The sequence below is a fragment of the Enoplosus armatus genome, chromosome 22, assembly GCF_043641665.1.
Source record: "Enoplosus armatus isolate fEnoArm2 chromosome 22, fEnoArm2.hap1, whole genome shotgun sequence".
Taxonomy (NCBI): Eukaryota; Metazoa; Chordata; class Actinopteri; order Centrarchiformes; family Enoplosidae; genus Enoplosus; species Enoplosus armatus.
Genome location: NC_092201.1, coordinates 13,387,145 through 13,411,942, shown reverse-complemented (window position 1 = coordinate 13,411,942; position 24,798 = coordinate 13,387,145). Strand labels below are relative to the sequence as shown.

At 41.5% G+C, this 24,798-nt stretch overlaps 1 protein-coding gene across 1 annotated transcript; it reads right to left on the bottom strand.

Moving 5' to 3' along the window:
• Window positions 1-10,569: 10,569 nt before the first annotated feature.
• On the bottom strand, window positions 10,570-19,709 carry LOC139304980 (monocarboxylate transporter 2-like). Its single transcript, XM_070928908.1, has 4 exons — window positions 19,493-19,709; window positions 12,899-13,042; window positions 11,616-12,419; window positions 10,570-10,850 (listed from the first exon to the last, which is right to left on the bottom strand). Exons 1-4 carry the CDS (start codon window positions 19,707-19,709, stop codon window positions 10,570-10,572), a joined length of 1,446 nt encoding a protein of 481 aa, XP_070785009.1.
• Between the last annotated feature and the right edge of the window lie 5,089 nt (window positions 19,710-24,798).

The window sequence follows — 24,798 nt, the reverse complement described above, 5'->3', positions numbered from 1 at the left end:
TTAAAAAAACCCTAACCCTAACCCTAAAGTACAAGTACCTCAAATATATATGATACAAATGAACAAGGTTGGGTGCAAAACAGCTCTTGTTATGTCCTGAAGAAAAAAACATGAAAAAGATTTAATCTGACAACAAAGAAATGAAAGCGACTTCGCCTGTTCCTGCGTAATTGCCAGAGATCAAACTCATTTGTAGTCTTAATTTCTCACAACATGAGAAACCAGTGACTTTAAGAAAAACGTGTCTCTGAATTGCAGTCTGCTTGTTAGTTATTAAACTCTGTAATTTCCTTGTGAAGCAGAAAAACAACACACGTGCACACACACACACACACACACACACACACACACACAGACACACACAGGACAAAACAAGGACACGCTGCCAAGGAAAAGGCATTTTTTTTGGGAGAATGTTGGCGTTTCAGTGGTGGAAGCTGCCAGTCTTCTTGCCGATGGCCTTGCTTGTTTGTGGATTTTGAGCTGGTGTCTAAAATGTCTTTATTGATGCAGGATTTCATCAGGAACTATGCACCCTCTCCTAAAAAGTGATCAGCTTGAAAAATATAATCAACGATTGGAAAACCTGCTCCGGACAGCGACGCCGACGATCGATCAATTCAAAAGAGTTTATTTGCTTGTTTTTGAGCTCTCTTTGAGAGTCTCTAGTCAGGCTGACAGTTGTGCAGCACAGAAATCTGCCCATAAACCAGAAAATTCACCCTCAGCACTGACAGGAGTCCACAAATTTGGCCTCCCACTCACTGTCAATAAAAGCCAGAGAAAGTCTACGTGTGATGACGGCACATTTTTCGGAGTCTCTTCATCTAAGCCGAACTGTCCAGAATCAAACGAGAATCCTCCTTCAGGGTGCACTTTGAAAACCACTGCCGTCGCCGCAACAAAGACATTTCAGACCTCATAGAGCTATCCCATTTAGCATTGTATCATTTTCTTTTCCTAAAGGATAGAGATTAGGAAATGTGAAGGCAGTGTGTAAAGTTGAAGACAAAAGACACCGAGCTGTCCTTTCTGTCTCGCACAAAAGCAAAATCACCTCAATAAAACTTGCTCTCTCTCCTCCTTTGAAGCCAGCCTCTATAAATAACTTCCCAGTGGTATTACATGGTGGGACTGCAGAGAAAAACCAAGCTAAGAGTGCCCTCTACGTGCAGGCTGAAGCTTTGTGCCTGCAAATGTGGCATACAGTCATGCAAGAATGCTCAGGATGTACACTGAATGCACAGAAATCAGGCGTGTCTTGCTGATACTGAGCTGCAACTGCTTTTGCACAGAATGAGCCGGCTCCAACATTTTCCCTTTCACCTGCTTCTTAAGCAGCCGAGACGCTGCATTTCTTCCCATATGGGCTCAATATTGAGAGTATCTTAGGTGAAAGTCAGAGGGAAAGCTTCCCGCTGTCCTCTCTAAGTGCAGTGTCATCAGAAGTTAAGTGGGAAGGCAGGCTAGATCAAAGCTGAAAAGCAGATCTTCACTGTCTGACTGCATCTCGGCTAAAGCCCGAGAACACCCCTGTCACAACCTCAGATGCTAAAAAACGATTTTCCTTCTGGACTCATTATTCCCTCCAGTGCTGGGTGATGCTACACACAGCAGTCACGCTTGTGTAACCCAAATCAAAGCGCTTCGTTTGAAGACTTGTTTGGTTAATAAGTCTATTACAGAGCTATAAAAACTGCAATTAGATGGAAAATCTCGGTTGGTGTCAAAATCCCAGCTGAATCTCTCCAGTCAGATTATGCAGAGATGGGGTTTTGTCACCTGAGGTGACTCATAATGACACACTGAATGAATGAATTGCCATAACAAGTAGAATTATACATATCATGGGAGAAGAGCCATCAACATACTCTCAGGTATGTCTCCTGTGAGCATATAGGAGAGGACAGGATCTGTGGAGTCAGATGGCGATACGTTTCAGCTTATATAAAGTCTTAAGTCATATTTCTGTATTTTGTACAACAAAGACATTAATAATGTCAATAAAAAAGTAAAACTACACAGAGACATGAGAGAAGTGCAGCAAACACAAAAGAGTGTGGAGGGAAAAAAAACACACCAAAAGGAATTTCTTAATAACACACAGGCTTTCAAAGCAGGAATTATCTTGTTAAAAGTTTTGGAGAGCCAGTGTGAATAGAAATTGTAACAGCACTTCTAAAACAGTCAATTAAAGTGCCGTTGCCGACTTTTCTCTGGCAAGTGAACAGGGGCCTGTGGCTGACGGAAATGTAGAAGTCGCAGCAGATTAAAAAGGAAAAGGAAAATCTTACGGGGTTTTTTCCTCTATAACAACATTAAATGTTCATGACTAAATAAGCAACGAAGTTGAAGTTAAAACAAAAAATATCTGTAGGAATAATTTACATTCAGAAACTCAGATAATAAGGAGTTGGAGACCAGAAAAAGAGCTAAAACGAGAATGAATGTTGGACTCTCCAAGTGATCAGAAACACCTGTGTCTACTGGATGGGCTAGTAGGCAACTCTTTGCTATTGTTTTTGCGGTTTACAGCTTGTTGCCCCCAAGAGGTTTTATACTCGTGTCTGAATAATTACCAGTAAAAAAAAAAAAAAAATCAGACTCATTGCCCCTTTAAGATGGGGATCATGTCTTTTTAAAGTGTCTTGCTGACACTGAGCTACAGTGAGATCCAGGCAGCGAGTGGCAGAACACTCGCAGGAGAGCGAACAGCCAGCTCTTTACTCCACAACCTGGCGCCAGAGCAGACAGATGTGCTGATATGCCATCTATAGCCGCAGGCCTTTTCTGACTTCTAAAGGCTTCTGCTGTCAAAGTGGGGCGCCTGGGAGTGCATGACACAAAAGTTAAATGAAGGTTAAATGGAAGCACTTCAAAGTGGGAGATCTCCAAAGAAAAATAACGGAGGAAAGGTTAATGCGTGTCTTGTTGAGACACCAGAGCAGCTTGTAGCTTTTGGGCATGACGGTTTGAGGTCCAGTTTGGGTCAGAACGCCTTGGGGCCGCCGTTTATTGGTTTCATTCAAACAGTCGCTGTATGCAGCGCCACAACTGATGCTTGGAGAGCAGCTTTCTTCCAGGTCAGACTTTCCTCTGTTATAGCTTCAGTACATACTCTGTAATACTAGAGGCAGACAATGTTGGCTTTGTACATGCTGGATGTCAGTCAGTTGGAATCCTCCACTTCCGATGTGACGGATGCTCTTCGGTGATTGCTGACACAAAGAAACAGGCTGCGGAAAAGCTTCATTTCTTACATTTTTCATTGTTTCTTGTTTTGTCGCACAAGTTAAGCGTTTTGAAACGTAAGGAGGAGAAGAAGTTCGATATTTTGGGAAATGTACTTGCTTTCTTGTCAAGAATGAGTCACTGCAGTCGGCCAAGAAATTGTTCAGGCGAGCTGTTTCCGACTGCTGCTGGCTGAAGCACCATTTTTGACGGACAGACATGATTGTGGTGCATATCCTCTCATCCTATTCTCGGCAAGAAAGCCGGTTGAGACGTTTAGGGGAAAACTGCTCAATTTGTATGCATCTCAATGTGTAGCAGGTCAAAAATACATCTTGAAATGTGTATTAATTGCATTACCTCTCCGTCAGAGACACGTCTGGCAAATAATTGACATTTACAGCAAATGGTTAGGTTTGCCGGAGGCTCTGCTCTTTGAGAGAGTGTTAAAAGAATTTGAGCAGCAAAGAAGATTCAACTAGGACACATAACCCCCCCCCCCCCCCTTAATAAACAGATTACTTACATTAGATCTTCATTAAAGCAATGATGCAGAAAATATAGCACGTAAGGAGGCGGTTGAGGTGGTGGAGGGGCTTGCAGCACGGGACGACAACAGAGTTATAGTAAGAAGTGTCAGGTGATAATGGTTGCACTCTACACCTGTGTGAATGTGATTGGACGTTACAAGTCAGCTGTGAATGAGCCAGTGATTGTGAAGCATGAATGAAACAGCTGATGCTAATCGGCCAATAAAAGCACGACCCTGAAGTATTCCATTTATTTCATTCAACAGGCCAAACTTCCCTAGAATTAGCAAAAAATACTACATTTGCGTGTGTAATTCCTGGAAAACTGGTCAAAAAATGTATTGACAGCTGCTCAAAGTGCACAGTAAGGGAGAGAGTGTTTGTCTAGCCATGCACAAAGCACTAAAGACATAAAAATTTCCCGTCCCCAACTGCAGCAGGGAGAAATCTTGAGCCGACAGAACTCCAATGTAAAAAAGACGTCAGATAATTTAAACTGTTCTCATGTTTATGGAGCCCGTGTAAAAGAAAAAGAGTGAGGAGAGGAAATCAGAGGAATAAGAGCGATTAGAAGCAGGTAGATGAACCAGCTCAACGCCACATCGAAAGAATGGTAACATCTCCGCTGGGACGCCGGCGTCCCCTCAGTGTTTAACCTATTGTCACAACACTGTTGGTGAGGCGCGGTTGGCCTGTATGTGACAGCTAATTGCCAACCGCCAGGACTCAAAGGCAGCCGACCTGAAACGCCGCAGCTTTACAGGGAATAGAGTTTGACACTGTTTTGAAGGTCAACTTCTTCTGCATTCAAACCCCAAAAGGGGTACCCGGTCCTGCTGAAACGCCTATCACAGGAAACTGGAGAGGCCTATTGTTCTCTCCTCTCCTGGTGACCCGTACCGGCCCATTAAAATCTAGCCTGAAACTCTGCCTGAGGGTCTCCAGCCATCATCAGCACGCGCAGTCTCGCCAAAGCATCGCATACTAATGAGACAGAGGGGAGGGGGTTCGGAGTGGTGGTGGTGGTGGTGGGGTCCGGGTTTGCATCTTTAATATGTGGGTTGGGATTGGTTACCAGGCAGAATGAATGATTATTACCGGCTTTGATGCAGAAGGAGTTGCTCTTAAAGTGTAATGAGGGCTGGTGATCTCGTGTGCCGACTGCTGACGGAAACACACACACAGACCTTATTAAACATTGTGCTGACTTGCTAAAGGCTTATTCCTTCCACCATGGAGGTTCTGTTTTCACCTGGAAACACGTGATGAAGTCACATTATACTGTAAATACTGAACAGCAGCAGTCACACCATCAAATCACACACACAGGGCTTATTTGGATATATATACTTTATTTATTTAGCTACTGTGATAGGTGAGAACATTCAGTTAGAATTACAAAAACATAAATCAGTTTTCAATACCCGTGTGGTACTTTACCTCACTCTGACATGACGGCTACAGAGGTAGTGGAAATACGGACACAATCTGAAGAACGGTTTAATGCCACTCAGTTTAGTTGCCCTGATGAGAAAGCACACAGTACGTCTGCTACTGGAAGGACATAATGGACTGAGTTCACTGCTGAGACAAACTACAGTACTGAGGTCCAAACATGTGAACACAACTGTCCTCAAATGTGTTCATGCACAGAAATATTTGCATCCTTCAGTGTGTAAAAACCTCTATAAACAAAATATATAGCAAATCTTGCCAAAGACAAAATGATTTGGAAATATTTAGACCATATCTGGTGTTGCAGCTTATTTGTTCGTGTGCGTTAAAATGGTGTAAAAAAACTGGTGTTTTGGATGAGAAGCTACAAAAGTGGATTATTTACATAAAATGAAAGACTGCAATTATCTGTAAACACACATACAGTGGGAGTAAGGACAGGAATCGATCCTAAATGTCATGGTTTGAGCAACACAATACCGTTTTTACTATGTTCACAAAAAGCTGTTTATAATGGTCAGTATAGCACAATAAGGCACAGTTAGCTTAACAGCCAAGAGTCCTTTCGTCTCCCAGTAGCAAACCACCATGTATACAGTCAACACCAAACACACGCCGACCTTCTGACGTCAGTACGAAAACAAAAGAAGTTGCAAGATTGAGTTTTGCAGATTGGAATTTTGCTACGTTTCAAAACACTTAATGGAGGCGGCAATGATCCCATTGGCTTAGCTGGCAGAGGTTTGCATATTTAAAAATCGGGGGTTTTCAGAGTTTCAGAGTTTTGAATATGAAAATTGTGAATTCAAAATAAACTTGTGAAAATTATATAATAATCTGATATAAATGAAAACACTCAATTTCATCAAAATACATTCAGGCCCTGCGCACATAAATAATTCAGAGTCAAAACAAAATTGAAATTCAGAACACATAATTAAAATGAATCTTGCTAGTGGCAAGACACCATACTTATTCCACTAAGTTTCACTCCATGGCTACAAAAACATCTTGACTTCATGACTCTGCCCTGTAATGATTAATTCTGCCTCATGACTGAAACTATCAGCTAAACTGTTAGCGGCTAAGTGATTTTCCAATTCAAACCTTAAAAACAGTTTTAATTGACGACTGCATGTAATCCAAGAGGGAACTAGGTGACACCTCTTTCTGTCTCTTGCAAACTTTAAAGCCTTTACATTCTGCATATTGATTCCACACTTCAGGAAGAGCTATACTGTAGTCGGCTCTTTTCCTAAAGTGAACCCTTCAACTTTTGCTTTTTCAAACAACTTATATGCACTTACATAAGTAATCCAAGAGGGATGAGAGTATCTGATATTCATTTTTATTCAACCTCTCTGCTAAATTTGGTCTTAAGCACACCACAAAATAATCCCGTTTCTAAATATACTGTACACAAAAAAGAAAGACACAAAATATACGAGATGCTAAGCAATATAATTGATAAGGCTATCGGTGCGTGTCAAATTCAATCAATTATCTATATTTGGATTAAATAATATATAAATTATAACTTATTTCCTTTTGTTATGAGAATAAACATTATGAACCAAAATACAAAGAAATGTGTTACTTAAATTTGAACAAGCTACGTCATGGTTAGAGAAAACCATAACATTTCAAGCATGTTATTTCCTAGATGTCTTGACTAGGCGCCTGTTAGCAGAGAACAAAGTTAGGGGCCTCTAAACTCCTTCAAATAAAACAATATCTACTTGCAAGCCCTTCAAAGATTTAATCTAGCAGGTATGAACAAAGTGAGTTTTGAGTGTCATTCATAAACTCTACCAAAAAAAAAGAAAAAAAGAATACAAGGTTGTTTTGTTCTGTGTGTACAATTCAACATTCAACATTCATCATAAATACACATAAAGTATATTCATACTGAAAGAAAGAAAAAAAAAAAAAAGAAAGAAAGAAAAAGCACTGATGCACTTATATTACCCCTGAAACCTTGTTCGGGCATCACGAAAAGTAATTTAGTTCTCCTGTTGAAAGGGAAGCTTGGCTCGCTTTACCTTTTGGTCAGGGCGGTTTGAAACCAGCAGGGGGCAGTGTGATTTGGTAGAAAGTGATTGTACAGCAGTCTATTTCCCTAATTGTGTGTCATGTACAATGAGCATAGTGAATGAAAGTAGTCCCTCTTTCCACTAATTAAGTGCAAGCAGGATAAGTTAACATTCCTAAGGAACAATGTTACTCATTAACAAAAGTTATAAGGACGGTACAGACACGGCAATATAAAAATACTGTCTCATATAGGCGTGAAATGCTGGTGAACTAACTGCATTATGGGAGACTCAACCTCAACACACTGTCTGTGTGTGTGTCTGTGTGTGTGTCTGTGTCTGTGTGTGTGTGTGTGTGTGTGTGTGTGTGTCAAACTGGGTTTGTCCACATGTTGCTGGGGCTGCAGTCAAAACCAAGACTAGCTCATCTCAAAATTGCAATACAAGTGAGACCAGATCCAGGTCCAAGGCTCAAAGAAGTCCAGTGCTTTGTTAAACTGAGAACAGAAGTGTGCAAATCTTTCAAAAGTATCTTATTTACAATAAATGGAATAGCAGATATTCTCAACAATGTTCCACGGATACCCCCAGACTTCATCCAGCCAAACACAACAGCAGCCGATTCCTCCGATTTCACCGTAAACCAGAGAGGGTTTCACCGTTAGCGTAGTGTTTTGGCTGTAGTGAGTCTTAGGTGAAGACGGCGCATGGTTGAGAGCCCCTGCTACACAGCTGGACATCCATTTTCATGATTCCCGATACACATTTCATTATTCAAAGCATGAATGGGACAATAACATTGCTTTTTGTTCGCGACTGCTTTGAAAAATTACATTTGTTATTAAAATGGGTTTTGGCTTTTGTTAGGACATCTGAGACACCACACTATTTGAGACCAAATAGATGAAAACTGATCAACAGCACAGCAGGATGACATTTACAAAAACACGAACACGTGGAATGGATAGAATATTCAACAATATTGACATTTACAGCAACATTTAGATAGTTACGTGATATGGTCGTCCATTAGTACATTAGTTTGCACACAATACAATTGAGAAGACAGGTAGATTTGATTAACATTCATTAATTAGTAGTGTCAGTAGTATTCCTTCAGGTGTTTTAACATACTATTGTGGACGTTGTTAGTGAGTTAATGGTGAGACTATACAGAACAACATTACTCAATCTCATAGCTTTAACATTTCAATACAGACATGTTAGGAGACATGGAGCAGATTACACAGATTTCTTGTGAGTTTTTAAGTTGATCACAGCAAAACAAAGTCGGGCCACATTTAACACGAAAGGTTTATCAGCTTTGTATAATACTATTAAGTATTCACTGTACAATTCCCCTGCATTCATTACATTACATTTAAGGCAATGTACCAAAGAATGGACTGTCAACTGGCCACAAGAAATACAGTTCCCTGTATATCTGCATTAAAATATGAGAGATTATATTGCTCATGGGCGCTATGTGTAGAAAAACCACTATTATGCAGATGGTTTTTGGTCATTAATACCTTATTAAGGCCCACAGAGGAAATTACATTCAACCATAATTAAATTCATTGAACTGCAGCAGTTTTATGAAGATGTTTGGGGTGAAGTATGACCGTTTCTCTTTTAGAGCAGCACACTGTATGTGAGCTCAATATGGAACACTAGACGACTTTCAGGAAGCATTTCGTGACTTGATTGAAAGCATTAAAGTGGGACATTTGTGCAGGTTTTACTACTACTACTACATTACAGTGCTCAGGCAGGCAGCATAGTACACATTGACCAGCGTCACCAGCTGTGAACACATCTGTTCTTTATTTATGGAAGTGGGAATTTTAGGGCACCCAATTGCCATATTACACGCAGCGCAATTAGGATTTCGCGTTCTGGCTTGACATATATCAGACCAGACGGATCAACCATCTCCAGTGCCCCGGGACTGCCAACGCTGCATTCACACTGCGAGCAACACAATCAACAAGTCATCAGGCGTTTTTGGTTCCTACAGCGCTGACCAAGCGTGGAAAATCAGGCAAACTTTTTTTAGGCTCAACAGCTGCCACCATCAAGCCAGATTTCAGCTCCTCTTTTGTTCCTATTGATATGATTTCATGAACATTAGCATAAAGTTGATTCCAGTCTTTTAAAGCTGGCCAGGTCTCTACAACTCCACTTTTGGAGCTTTGGGAATGGGTGAATTCATCATTAGGGCCAAGGGTAATTTCTGAAATTGTTTTATCTGTTGGTTTTCTATGCTAACAAATTAGCGCCTCTGATAGTAGCAAATCTGATCCGACTGTACAGTTGGTACATTCAGAGCCTCTAACGGTCCGATCAAAAAAAAGCAAAAAAGCAACACATAAACCATGTTAACGTGTGGTGTGAACGCACAGTCAGGGATCAGTCTGATCGGACACTGGCTGTTTTCAGCATCAAACCAGTGACCTTTCACTCACAGGAAGGTCATTCTAACCACCATGAAATCCTTTTGCTGCTTCCTTTTGCTAATTTAACCTTTCCTCATTTACCAAGAATCCAGTGTGTTGTGAAGAAGACAGAGTTCATTTTGAACATGAATTCAGTTTGCTGGTGCTGTTGGAACAGTGGTGACACGCTGATGCTGCATTCACGTCATATCGGAAGACACAGTAGGAAGAACGGAAGAAGGATGCTTGTTGCTACAGCTTGGAATATTTTAAACTTGTTGAAACAAAGATAACTAAACTCAACCATAAACAAACTGCAGTACATCATACTTTTCTTAAGCAGAGCTGATTGTCTGACTGAATGTAACTTTAATTTTCGAATTATCTGCCAAAATCGGAGGATTTGCTGCGATATCTTAACTCTCAGTTGATATAATTTTGGAGTTCCTACATGCTACATACGTCCTACTATAATCCCACATCCTGATTAGAACTGCCACTAGGTGTTTGCAGTCTTGTATTTACAGTAAATCCGATATGAGGTGAACGTGTCAAAAAAGAAATACAGTTAGTACCAGACTGTTTTCCATTTTCTGACTGTTAACCTCTTCACATGCATACAGTATCTTACACTTTTCTTTATGGTAAATATTTCTGTTATAGTCACAGCTGATGCTCTTTGACGAACAGATATAACGCCTCACAGCCTCCGACAACACAGTTGTTGCTTTGGCAGTTTTTAGAGAAGTGCAGAGGACCCCAAATACAGCCTGGTAGAACACCGAGAGGCACCTCTTGGCTTGGAGCCCAGTTTGATCAAAGTGGAGGGTGTTGTGAGGTTGCCGTGGAGGTGAGGGTGAGCTGTTGGCAGAGCAGAAGGATCTAGATGTTGGTTTCCCGCTGCATAGGTTCTTCACCTTTTGGACTTTTGTCGACCAGTTCCTCTGACGCCTGGGCTTTCCCATCAGGCTCCTTCTGATCCTGAACTTGGTCTGGATCTTCCGTCTCAGTCCGTTTGTACATCTCTGCACATTTGCGCTCACGGTCCAAGAGTCTGTAGTTAATGAAGTTTCCGATGAAGAGCCAAATACTTGCCAAAATCACGACAGATCCACAGCAAAAATACATGTACTTGTAGTTTTTTGTGACATCGACCAGTTTCCCTGCAAGACAGCAAAAGGTTTTTAAATGTTAAATGTATCTGCACAGTTATAAAAAAATTGTAGCAAAATTTTTAATAAAAAAGTATTGCCAAGTAGAATACAAAACATGTCTAAATGTTGTTAGGAAAGGCCTGCATTTGATTTACCTACCATGAAATCAGTTCATTTCAATGGAATCGCCACAATAGGTTGATTGACTCGCCGGGGGCGAAGTAAATCCACGCAAATCTTTTGCATCAACTTTGGTGAACCTTGCTGACCGTCGAGGGGTCAGAGACCCGTAGAGCCCAAAACAAGAGAAGCTATCATAGCTTATTATCTGTGTTGCATTACCCCACTTATATTTAACTCTGAGTATATGCTCTTCCGCAAAAGAAGCATGGTTTGTAGACAGTTATAAGACAAAAGTCAGTGATACAAAACTTTTTTTTGAATAATCTGTTTGAACATATTGTCCCGTTAGCAACCAAGCTCTCATTGTTCCCATTAGCAAATGAGCTAGCTCAGTGAGCTTTTGTGACTGATGAGCACTAGCATATTCCTGACTGACTACCATGTTAGCAGTTGGCTCACCAGTTACAGTGGTTTGCCAACTAGCTGCTGCGACTAGTCACTAACAAGCTTCTGATGTGACCAGGCCTTAATAATGTTGTGAATTTAATTGACTGACTAATAGTCAGAAGGGCTAAGGACACTTGAAAGTGCTGGCAGTAAAAACCGTACATGTAAGTGAATGAAATATGCTCTCAGATAGACAGATCGTACCTGCTAGTGGTGGACCAATGAGGACCGGGCAGCACTCCACAATGGTGGTGAGTCCAACAGCACTGGAGAACCTCTGAGCCCCAACCAGGTCCATCAGTGTTTCAAACAGCACTGAGCTGACCATGCCAAAGGCAAAGCCGAAGAACATCGCATACACCACCAGACCGGTGTAGCTTTCCACCAGTGGGCAGAGGATATGGCACACCCCATTATACAACACAGCAAAGCTGAAGAAGTACTGGATCCTGGGCCGGATCCAGCGCGAGTTGGCCAGTAGCCCCATGGAAGGCCTGGCAAACATGTCGACAAAAGCCAGAATTGAGAGCAGGAAGGCAGCTGAGTACTCATCCACGCCCATGTCCTTAGCGTAGGCCGCAAGGAAGACAATAGGTGCAAAGAAGCCCAGGAACATGATGACATTGCCTGACAGGTAAATGAGGAAGCCGCGATGCTTGAAGAGTGTCAAGTCCAGGTACTTGTTGACCGTTTGCCAGGCAGTGAGCTTCTCTTTTGTTGTGGTGGCAATGGCGGCTAACTCTTCGTCCTTCTTGATCTTGCCTGGTGGTGGTCCCAGAGGCCTCATGAGGGAACCAGCCACACAGCAGTTCAGTAGCAGGCCGCCCAGGATGAGGAAGCTGCCTCTCCAGCCGAACTGGTTGAAGAGGTACTGGTTGAGAGGAGCCAGGGTGCTGAGGAACACTGGACTGCCCGCCATCGCCAGCCCGTTAGCAATGGGACGCTTCTTAAAGAAGTATCTGCCTATCATAGTCAGCGCTGGCTGCAGGTTGAAGGCTAGTCCAAGTCCTATGTGGAAAGATGACAGAGGTACATTAGACTTGTAACAAGCATGCTACAACTGTTAACGTACCAGTGCAAAAGACCACTTAGAAAATTATCCATTTTACTTGTTAGTCAATGCAATAGCATGTTAAAGAGCCTTGGCGCAAACCAAGACACAGTTATTGGTTTGCTCTCTACATGTGGGTATTGATTATTAGATGGTGGATTCATGTCTTTTAAATGGAATTTAAATTCATTATGGATTTATAGATATACTGTATCTACTGAAATATGCCTAAAAGATTTGATGAAGGGAAATAAGGCAAAATTTCAGCTTTCATGAGGTAACAAAATGATTTTGGTGGAGGCAAGAACCAAAATAGATTGAACAAACAAAGCAAATGTTCTTCCTGCTACAACAGGTTTATTTTTAGCCTGCTACTTAAAGTAGAGGCTAATCAAATTAACTCAAAATGGACTTAAGTGGATTTAGATGGACTTACCACCAATGACTCCTATGCAGATGTAAAGCTGAACCACGCTGTTGCAGAAGGAAGCTAAGATCATGCCTGTGGCACAGAGGCAGCCCCCCATCATGACGATGGGCCTGCAGCCGTATGTATTGACCAGTATACTGCTGATGGGACCTGTAACAAATGGAAAACATTAAATCAACCCACACATGTCAGATGTTTACAGTAGTCAGGATCACTGAAAGTGAGTGCATAATGATTTAATCTAGTTAGTGCTGCACGCCACCGGGAGCTCAGCTTCTATTGATAGCAGCGACTGACAGTAACTGACGGTGTGAAGAATGAGAAAAGACTTCCATTCTTGATGGGGTTTTTTTTAATTTTTTTTTAACTTTTTTAGCTTTTTAACATGCAGTGTCCATGTTGGAAAAGGTGCATCAAGACATATTTTATTCTCCAGCTTGTGTTTTCAGCTGCATAATTTGTAAAACAAGCAACCGGCATCACAATACATTTCACTCACAAGCCAAAAAAAGCAAATGACAAAGCACTTTATTATTTCTGTAATTTGCTGAGCATGTCATGTTTATATTCAGGCAACTGCAAAGATGTGCCAGAGATCATTCTGACAATCTCTTTGTCTCTGACAGCCGGCAGAAAAAGTCTTGAATTAGGTTAATTAGCTTGTAACCAAATCCCCTGTTTATCTATATTGTCTAAATGACTTCATTACAAATGAAAACAAAGGTCAACTGTAATATTATTTCCCAAACTGTGCATAGTAAATGTCCATTATGTCTTGCACAGCCACTTCCTGGTTGACCTTGACGGACTGTAATTACAGTACTGTGATTGACTTTTACCATGTTATGAACTGTAATTGTTGATCTGTATGCTATGAATTGCAATCGTTCAATTACATTTTTCAATTACAGGAAATTCGGTTTAAATAATCTGGTGAAGAGAGGGTTTGTTTAGAACCTACTTCATCATCAAATTCCTGAATCTCAGCAATGAACTCAGTGTTTAAACCTGCCTGGAAGTCCAATATTCACTCTCCTTTTAACTCTGGTTTTATCTCCACCAACTCCTAATCATTCCCATTCAAATGACAATGATGAGGCGAGTTTCCTCCACACTAATGACTCCACATCTGTATTCTCAGTTATCATCGTAGTCGCTGTTCAGTCTAATAAGGTGAATCATAACTATAGCTTAAGAAAAGCCAATACGTTACTGGGGTGAGTAAGGTTGTTTTTATTCCTGGGATGCTCAATACGTTGAGAATTTTTTCGTCATGACTTGAATTATTGCTGCTGTTAGTTTATGTCCTATTGTTTCCCTCGTTTCCACTTCAGGTATATGAAAACATTTGATCTGTTTTATCTATCTTGGTGCGTACCATCCTATGAATAATGTGGTTGCACTTTTTTAGGAATCTGTGCATCCTATAATTGACCCCGTCTCCCATCCCTTTGCTGAATTTTAAGTACAGGAGGTGTAAATCGAATAGGGAGAGAGAGAGAAAAGTAATGAAAGATGTATTTTTTTTTTGAAATAATGCTCTCATTACCAGCCAGAAGATGTATCATATTTCTGCCAGGCCCAGTGCAATTTAAAAAGCCACGACGGGCGAGGAGTCATCTGACTTAATTTGCTCTGCATGAATCTTTTTTCGACCTTGAGGAAAGTTCCCCTCATTTGCATCCACGGCAGTGATCAGTATTCTCGAGGGCTCGGCGGGACTCGAGTCGGCCGAGGAAGCCCCTGAGCCTGCACATTACCTCCCTTGAAAAAGGCTTATCATCTCCTGGCCAGACGCAGCGTGGACTTCATTACACAGTGGACAAAACCCCACACTAAATATAACCACCTAGATCCCAAAGGGGAATGACACATTTAGAAATGTCTCTAACAGTTTCTTCCACGACCCTTTAATGTGAGCTGAAGCGAGGCGGCTGGTTCAGCTCATGATGTGAGGATGACGGCCATCCATCTCACTTCAAATAGGATAAAGTCGACAGAAATGGAAGCAAACAACTTTTAAAAGCTGCTCTGCTGCAAGAAGACACAAACAGGGCTTTCTGAAGGGACTGTATGTCTGGCTGCTGAGCCATTACACAGATATATACAGGGACATAAAGGAGGGTAAACCAGCCTAAACCCACTTTATTTGTGTGATAAAAGTTTATCCTTATTTTCAGGTGGACATGAGGCTTTGAGGTAAAGTTTAGGGCTGTGTAACAGTAAACAGCATCACACTGGATGCATGGCTAGTGACAGGAAAGTTGCTTGTTCGATGTCATAGATACATATAAATCTGGGTGGGAATTGTTACCACCACTGAGGGTCCTTTCAGGTGGAGCTTCTCCTGTGTCCAGCAGATTAAACTGTGGTGGTACTGGGCAGTTTCCAAGAGTGAATGTGTGCAACTCAATAAATCAAGTGGTAAACAGTCTCCTTCTTGCTATGCCGCATTAAAAGATTCCCAGTGGTTTTGATACCATACTGAAAGACGCCAAAACTCCCAGTGTAAATGAGGGGAACTGCAGAGTCGTGGTGGTAATTCTCTGTGGGGCGGGCAGCTTTCACATTACACATAGTTATTTAATCATTTGTTAACATAAAAATATAAATTATAGCAGCTTTAATTGTTTTTTCTGGGAACAATCTCTCCATTACTCTGGACAATTCACAGAACTCATTGACAACATTTTCCATTTGAATGACTTTCCACTTAAGAAACAGTCTCCATGCAGACTGTTGCACAGCATGCTCTATGGATTATCCAATCTAACATGCACACTAAAAGACTGCAGAAGCTAAGTGCTCAATCAGTTTCACATGCATTAGATCCAGAGAACCTCAAGGTGCTCTTGAAGTGGAAAAGACTTTTTTTCACGTTCAACAAAACGTTCTTCAGGGACTCTTAAGCGGAGCAGAGAGACAAATTCTGTTAAAAGCCTCCTGATAAAACACTTCACATGTGAACGTGTTTGCTCTACTGTTTATTTGGCCTCCTGTCTTCTCTACCTGTCTTTATGACTGGCAGTGAATGTAACACAGGTGTGCACTTGTTTCCACACTGCCTCGCCCCAAGGTCAAGTCTGTCTCTCTGTCTGGATTAGCGATGCTGATCCAACACAGACACGCGGCCTGCAGCTTAAACGCGTCATCACAGAGCGACGCTCGCTGTGCGGAGGGGATGAGGGGCGGCTGCTCCACAGCTGTCTGATGTAATGCTATGCAGGATTGCACTGTAGATCTGAAAAGCCTGTTTTTGCATATGCAAAGTAGTGAAACAAAGTTAGTGCAGTCATTTCTCTTTCCCATCCTTTACAATAGTTAGTAGTAAATGATAATATGTAATAAAGTAATATACTTCTTATGGATACATTTTCTTCTCTTTATCCCTATAAAAAGTCTGGAAAACATGTTGATTTGCATGGTCGGTCAGGCAATTTCAAATTCTCAGAGAGGGTAAGTTGTTATCCTACCAATATTTCCTATTGGTGGGAACATGCTCAGGTTTGCAGGTAACATTGTATTCCACTAAGAAGTCAGGAACAAAAACTTCATTGACATCAGGCTGAGTGACGGCTAATGCAATAATCTCATAGATCATATAGTAAGACTGTACTTTCAAGCAGAGCAGTGCTTTGAGCTAAATGCTAACATAAGCATGCTAACATGCTTGCAATGACAATGCCAACACGCTGATGTTTAGCGAATATAATGTTTACCATGTTCACCATCTTAGTTTAGTGTGCTAGCATGCTAAAATTTGCACGAAATACAGCAGAGGTTTTGCAGGTATTTGGTCATAAACTAAAATATTGGACAAAGTGACAACTTGGACCTGCTGGCTTTGCCAGAGGAAAAGTCAGGGGGATCACCAAAGTCAGTAGGCTTCGTCCCTCTGGGGACCACAAATGTATGGACTGAATCTCATGGCAATCCATCCTATAGTTGAGATATTTCAGTCTGGACCAAAGTATTGGACCGACCGACCAACATAGCCATTTACAGGGCTATGTCGCTAGCATGGCTAAAAACAGATATCAAGCTGAAAAAACTTTACATTACATTTGTCAGGCTCCAACCAGCACAGGTTTGATTGACTACTTGATGCAGCACTAAAATGATTATTGAATGTTCAACCTGGAATTTGACTGCATAGTCTTCTAAAAAAAGATTTAAACTTTTGAGTATATTTTGTATAAACGTTTCTGTTTGTGGAGTGAAAACTTTGCATCTCTAGTCTGTCTGTCCATCGAGCTAAAAAAAAACAAGCTTGTGTTTTTATTTTTAGTTTGTAAAAGGTTGGCAGGTTGTAGACACAATGTCTGCACTGGACAGCAGTGATAAGTAATGGTCCTTTCTGCAATTCGGAGTGATCGGATAAATATTTCTGGGTGTCTGAGGCTGTTGCTCATTATCAGGCAGCTTCACAGTAATGACTGAGCTGTGTACACACACACACACACACACACACACACACACACACACACACACACACACACACACACACACACACACACACACACACACACACACACACACACACACACACACACACACAGTGGGGAAGGTGTTAAACATTCAAGCAGTGATTGCTTCATCAGCGTAAGAGGCAGAACAAGAGAGCAGATGTTTAATGAATAGCTGATGAGTACAATCAATATGAATGAATGAGTAACAAGAGCCGCTCGCTTAGTAACTGCACATATTGACAACATCCCCACATGATAATGACATACAGTCATTGTAAAGCTAAAGCAGCAGTTGGCGATTGGTAAAAAAAGTGGCCGACCCGCACTTCATGGTAAATGCTCTCTCTGAGGTCGGACCAATACTTTTTTTCTGTCTTCAAAAACAGAATATTTGGTTCCAAACCGAAAAGAAATAATTTCCCTTCTCATTTCCTGGGTGAAAGTGTGAACCATAAAAACATATAAATATCTTGACATTTATTTACTGACATGTTTTGCGACTATCACGTACGCCGATACCAGTATATCTTCGACAAGCTAATATTGAGCTACGTATCGGCTGGGGCGATTTATCGGTTTGATTTAATGGGCTCCTTTTCAGGGAAGGTATAAAAAGGATATACTCATTAACCCGCATTTACAGCTGTATTTCCTCATTTTAGTGTCCACAATACAAAACATACGAGTCACGATATTTTACGTGTGCAAATCTTGACTACACACAATAAGAAGATAGTCTGAATGAAGCATTCACTAAATTTTTTTGCTGTTCTTGGTGGAAGATGCACTATAGAACAGAGGAAACAAGCTTTCCAGGCCTGCTGTTGACCAGTACAGATGGTGACAACAGCAGTGGATCGAGTGACAGGAGGATTACTGCGCGGACAGATGGCAGCCGTGGCACTGCCACACAGATGGCTGCAGGGTTGAAGCCAAAGCGGGAGATACGGCAGATGATCAGAGCAATATGGTGGAGAAAATGACCTGCTGAAGACACGTTCTGACCCTTCAAAATGCTCCTTATTCAAGGAACAAAGCAAGACCAGCTGTAGTATTGTATCAGTGCTCCAGAATCGCTGTGAGTGATTGGGCTATATAAATCGATATTACTCATGTAGATGTACAAGGCAATAACAAATCATTTAGAACCCCTTTTGAACTTATACCAAGTGCTGACTTTATAATAATGTCAATGTTCCTAAGTCAGTTATTTCCCTAAAATCAACATGTAGATTATACATTAGTAATTGACACTCAAATGAATTCCCATTTGTTGCTTCAGCTCAGCAGAACATGGTGGTTTTCAGGTTGTCTGGGGGGCTCAGCATGTGACGCTGTGCCTGATCCTGTGATGCTGTGGTTTCAAATCCAGCCTACTTCCGTCTCCATCCTGTTATTTTCCCACTGTATTGCGAGGCAGAAAGTTACCTAAACCACAAGTCCACTGTGGGCTCCACGGGACCAAACACTGTTGAATAAATCACCACAAGATGAATCCAACGTGCCTCCATCTTTTCTATGATACTTTCTGGCCTTCTGGGTGGAGCATCTGCTCAGGAAACAACGCACCACCTCCTTGCAGCGCAAATAATCCTTCACAATGACAACATGTGTGACAAAATGAAATCCTAAAGAGATTCCCCTAAAAGCATGTTAGCATTGTGATTTGGAGGATCATAGGTCAAACAGAGGACCGATTCAAGCTCCTCTGCCCTCCCGGGGTCAACACCATGATAATTGTTAATGTTCTTGTTTGCAGAGTAGATTTAAGTAGAACTGAAATAAAAGTGAATCTTTGCTAAGTTATCAGTATATATCCTTAGTGTCTGTTTTCACTTGTGTACTTATTTGGTCAGAATTTAAAATAAACAACAGTGCCCCCCTTACATATGAGTATTAGTTCCATTCCTTTGTATAATGTGGGAGGAACACAGCGCTAAGTGAGCAGGAGCTGCTTTTCACTCTGCAGGTGTAACGTCTAGTGGGAATCCGTGCTAATTGGATGCCGTTTCTACAAATAGCTGCAGCATGACACAAAAAGTAAGGAGAATTCAAATTTCAGTGTTAAAATCAGATAAAAAAGGTAAAAAAAAAAAACAAACAACAAAAAAAAAACCAGCCAGTGACTCACCTGCAGCGTACATGACCGCGAGCATGATGGAGGAGATCCACGCGATCTGGCTGTAGGAGGCATCGAAGATGACCTGGATGTCTTTGAAGAAGACCGTGATGGCCTTTGGGAAAGCGTACGAGAAGCCGATGGAGATGAAAGATGCTAACACCACAGCCCACCCCCACCCGCCGTCTGGTGGGGGTACGGCGGGGGGACTTGTGGCCGGGGGCGGCATCACTGGCCCACCTCAACGATGACTACTCACTGCAACGACAGAAGAGAAGGGAGAGAGGAAATTAAAACTCATTTTGTCCCGTGATTGATTATTGACTTGTCAGATCCAGGCAGACTCTTTCTTCTTCTCTCTAAAGTCCCTCAGGACTTTAAGTCAGAAATAAGTTAAGGTGAACCTGAGCAGTTGTTTATAGGAAAATGTCACAGATCATTACTGGCAATATATATAGATAAATCAGATCTCCAGCGGCAGCTCATATTGACAGTATACAGACGGCTGTGGGATAAAGTAGGAGGTCAAAAGCTTTGTCCTTTCGGGCATTTACATAAACAACTGCCAGCAGGACATAGCAGAGGTCCGTATCCTGGTACAAACATGTGCAAACACACTCGCACAGTATAAATCATCCATTCCAGAGTGCATGCACTCACTCTACCTGAGAGACCAGACCGGCGCCACCCAGTGTTCAATTTGAGCCCACCCCACAGCCCTCACGCAGTAATGGAAACAGGGCGGTGGCTGTCAGCTGATACAAGCGTAGCAGCAGTTTAAAAACCAGGTGCTGCTGTGTACAAAGCAAACACGCCCTAATTACATGTAGAAAACCATAAACGGCAACAGTCCACAGCCACACTTCACTCTGTTGATTTTTTTTACAAGCTAAGTGACGTGGAGAGACACACACATTCACAGCCGTTATGTTTTAGCTCTGTCTAACCTCATTAGCTTCACCTTTCTAATCAGCCAGGAATAATTTACAGCTGTTTAATTAGCTCACGGTTCATACTGAGATGATGGCGTTATGGGAATTTGAGGATCTTTCCTTTTTGGATCTTGACCATGCTTCAGTTTTGTCAATTTCTTTTTTTTAAAATACCACTCTTGTGTGTCCCCCAAATGTATGGAAGTGCTTTAAGTAGTTTATTTTCCATTTGCAACAATATGTATCAGAATTCCATATCCATGCTAATGCAGCTAAATTTCAAAATGCATTTATCTTTTTAGGGCTCCCATTCATAGTGTGTGAACAACAAAAAATGATCTCTTTTCAGCACTCAAAGTGGATACAATGTCGGTATACAGTTGCAGTGTGGATGATGGAAAAGGACTGAGATTTATTGGTTTTGTCGAGTATTTTCTTAAATTTCACAGAAAACACGTTATAATAAATATTATAATTTCCCACAGCCTAAACCAAAGTGCTTGTTTTATTCAACTAACATTTCAATACTCAAAGATATTTAGTTTACTATCATATATGACAGACAAGAAAAGCATCACATCCTCACATTTCAGAAGCTGGAACGAGCAAATGTTGGACATTTTTGCATGAAAAATAACTAAGACAATTCACAATTGCAGCAGGTTCATTTTCCTTTGATGAATAAATCAATGAATCTGTGAATTGTTGCACCTCTACTTTTTACCACTTCGACCTTTCAATGTGGACAAACTGCGTTTCCAAATCAATCAGCACTGGTGCGGACATGGCCTAAATCATGAGCCTCGCTGCATTCAAACACACGACAAGTGTTTGAACAGAAAAAGAGACACACACAAGGTGAACCCTGTGGCAGAACAAGTTAGCTAAATGCATGCAGTAAATGGTCAACAAAGCAATAAGTTGCTGCTGTTTATAGCCATTAAATCACTCAAAAACTGAACGGCCTGCAGCTACAACAATCTGCTGCCACAAATCAACTCTTGCTCTTCTGGGGAGCACTGATAACATCTTCCCCATGGCAGTTATCTGGTCATTCCAAACCAGTTTCTAGTTTCTATCACCTGCAGCCATACATACCTCTCCCCCACTGCCATTCATCTGCTCCAACAATTCTCTGAGCTGTTCTTATAGCCCACAACACCGTCCCACCAATACAACAAACCCTACCACACCCCCCCCCCCCCCCCCCCCTGAACAGATGAAACTTCTCAAACAAATAAAAATCGCTGCATTATACTTTTGCGTGATTCCTCTGTGCATCATCTCCCATGCAAACATCCCTACTGATATTTAAAGGGATCATACACCAAATGATTTCTTAAACCAACCGTTGTATTTCCAGTGGAAGCAAATCAGGTGTATTATGAATTGACCCAGGAGTATCTCTGTTTACAGCCGTAAGTGCAGGCTGAATTTGAAGAACATGAAAGCCTTATAAAAGGGAAATGTGTGTCTCTAAATGATGCGTGTACGTCAGCTACCAACATCAATAAATAATCTCGCTCCCTTCCCTTGTTGCCGCTCTTGCCAGATCAGGTTGCGATGCTGCAGAGACTCACACATACTGGGTTCTACTTTAAGTGTCAACAGGAAGCAATTAATGGGGTGACTCACTGCTGCGCCAGTGAACACATTTGCAAAGTTTTTAAAAACATAAATAAACGTGTCGCTAGAGAGTTTTATATGGGTTGACGAAAATATGGAAAATAAGGAGTAGCTACTGGCCGTATGGAGGCGGGAGAGTGCCACCAAAATCATTTGAAATTTGAATCTATAACTTTGTTCATGTGTGTGTATTCTAAGTGATGGTTATGGTGACAACATCTAGATATTATCTCAAAAATGCTACTTATGAAATGACATTTCACGTATCTTTGAGTCCCACCTTAAATCGTGACACAAGTGAAACATGACATACGCACGATGGTATTTTTTTATGAAATCATATGAATTTTTGAGATTTTGCAGAGTGATGGTTTTAAATTTGATCAATTCAAATCCGTCCAAGGAACAGAAATGGGACAAAATGTGTTCCAAACATTTGAAACTATAAACATAATGATTAATCAAACTAAGGTTATAGTTCTTTTGGAATAAATTCCTTCAGACCAATGCGAGGTTTAACCGACAATAAATGGAACATGCGTTCATTTGCGAATTTGTGTGGGTCTTTTATTTTGATTACACATTATAGGATCTGTAGCATTGGAACATATACAGTTTGGTAATTATACCTGGTTTTAACTGGGTGGATGACTGAATACTAACAAAACATCTCTAACTTGTGCTAAAACCGGCCTGGTGAATGGAAATATAATCCTGTGTATATCCCTGGTATTAACCCTTTAATCAAAGTTAGAGATTATGCCTTTTTTCCAGAGTTCCATACAGTGGGTCTAATCCACGCTAATCAGATTACAGGCTGTCCGCAGCAGCACTCAGTGTAGATACTGGTTTTGATTGATTGAACGTGACGACAATGTACGAACGAGCCTCAGAACTCATAAGCAGCTTAAGTTGATGGGTTCGAATATGAGGCTCAAAACTGATTGACCGGAAAAGAGCGGCTACGGAGAGAGGAAAAAAGGCAAACTGTCAGACAAGCTTGACAAATTTGGTTTATGATCAAACTATATAAGCACATAAGAAGACAAACGAAGCAAAGTCACTGTTCAGTCACTACAATGTCAACGCTTCCTCTTTGCTTTAGAAAGCCCAGATCCTCAGCATATGCCGTCTCCGCTGTGTCCTTCACCTGACACCACGGACTAAAAGAGCAGCTGACAGAGGAGTGACTGACAGGCTGCGTTCACAGCCGCCGTGTTCTGAGCGCTGTATTAAAACACAGGTGAAGGCCAAGTCAATTGAACTCTGAAAATATCAAGTGCAGTTTGGTTTGTTGGGAGCAACACCCACAGGAGTTCAGTATCTGTATTTCATTATTAGATTCCAAATTTGCAAACAGCAGCACTTGATAGTCGAGGTGTCTGGTAATAATAAAGCTTTATTGATCTCCACAGAAAGGTCAAAGGTCAGCAGCAACCTAACAGTATGCCAGCATGCCCTTATCCCACTCCTCATCAACCAGCAACCCTGGTGGCTATTTGGTGTGTAATTTCCTATCATAATTAATTTTAGGCCAGCTTACAATAATATTAAAGATAATGAGCCTTGACTTGGCTCAGAGCACAATACACAATCATTGTAGTTACGCATGTAAAGCATAAAAGCGTAAAACTACACTTTGTGAGGCGGGATGTGGCCTCTGTAGACATGCCTTTAGTCCAAATCTGTACTGAACAATAATAAATGCTAACATAATGTAAGCATGCAGACATGCTCATGATGACAACGCTAACATGCTGGTGTTTAGCAGGTATAATGTTCACTTATTTTAGCGTGTTGGCATGCTTCTATTAGCTAATTAGCATTAAACACAAAGCACAGCTGGGGCTGATGGACATGTCATGGGTTTGACAAGTATTTGTTTATAAACGGAAGCACTGAAGTTAAGGGATCACCAAAGTTATAACAATTCATCATGAGGCGGGCATGACAGTCTGCACCAAATTTCATGGAAATCCACCCAACAGTTGTTGAGATATTTCACTCAAGACCAAAAATGTTTGTCTGACCAACAAGAATTCAATAAACGAAGGACAGTAGAAACCCCTCCCGTTTTAGAAGCTGTGGAGAATCATCAGGTACAAAGAACCACAGTTAAAGACACATGGACCATGGAGACACACACACATTAACGCTTGTCCTTGTGTGTTGCTGGGCCGAGCACACAGTTTGTTCAGGTCCAGTGTCCCCTGCACGTACTTAAGATGACCGGTTGCCTTCACCTTGGTGAGACTATTCAAACAACAGAGCTGAGTAAGTGAGCAGCAAGGAGAAGGCGGGAGGCCAGGAACCAAAATAGTATTACTATAATCAAATAATCCAACTGGCAAAAGCTCATCAGACTGGGTTACATAGTTCTGGACTACAAGAGTGCAAGAGTGTGCGTCTGTCTGTATGTCCTCCAAGGACATCACTTAGTACCTTGGCAGAAAGCCTAAAAGACTGCACTCTTTGTGGCATGGACAGACACAGGATCTCAGGTTTAATTCACAATAATGGCCAAGCTGAGACCCCAGTGTTGTATTTCAGGTGAGTTTCGGTGAAAGAGGCGTAGATGGGTGTAGCGAGAGGCAACCACAACTAATGCACGTAGAGATGTTAAGTCACAGATAGGTTTCTGAAACATGAATTAAGATTTAATGTTTGCCACCATCTTGACCGTTTCTCAAGCTACAAATCCAAACAAATCCAGCCTGGGTGGAGCTGAGGAGGGCCGGACAACCACCAAAGGACAACACA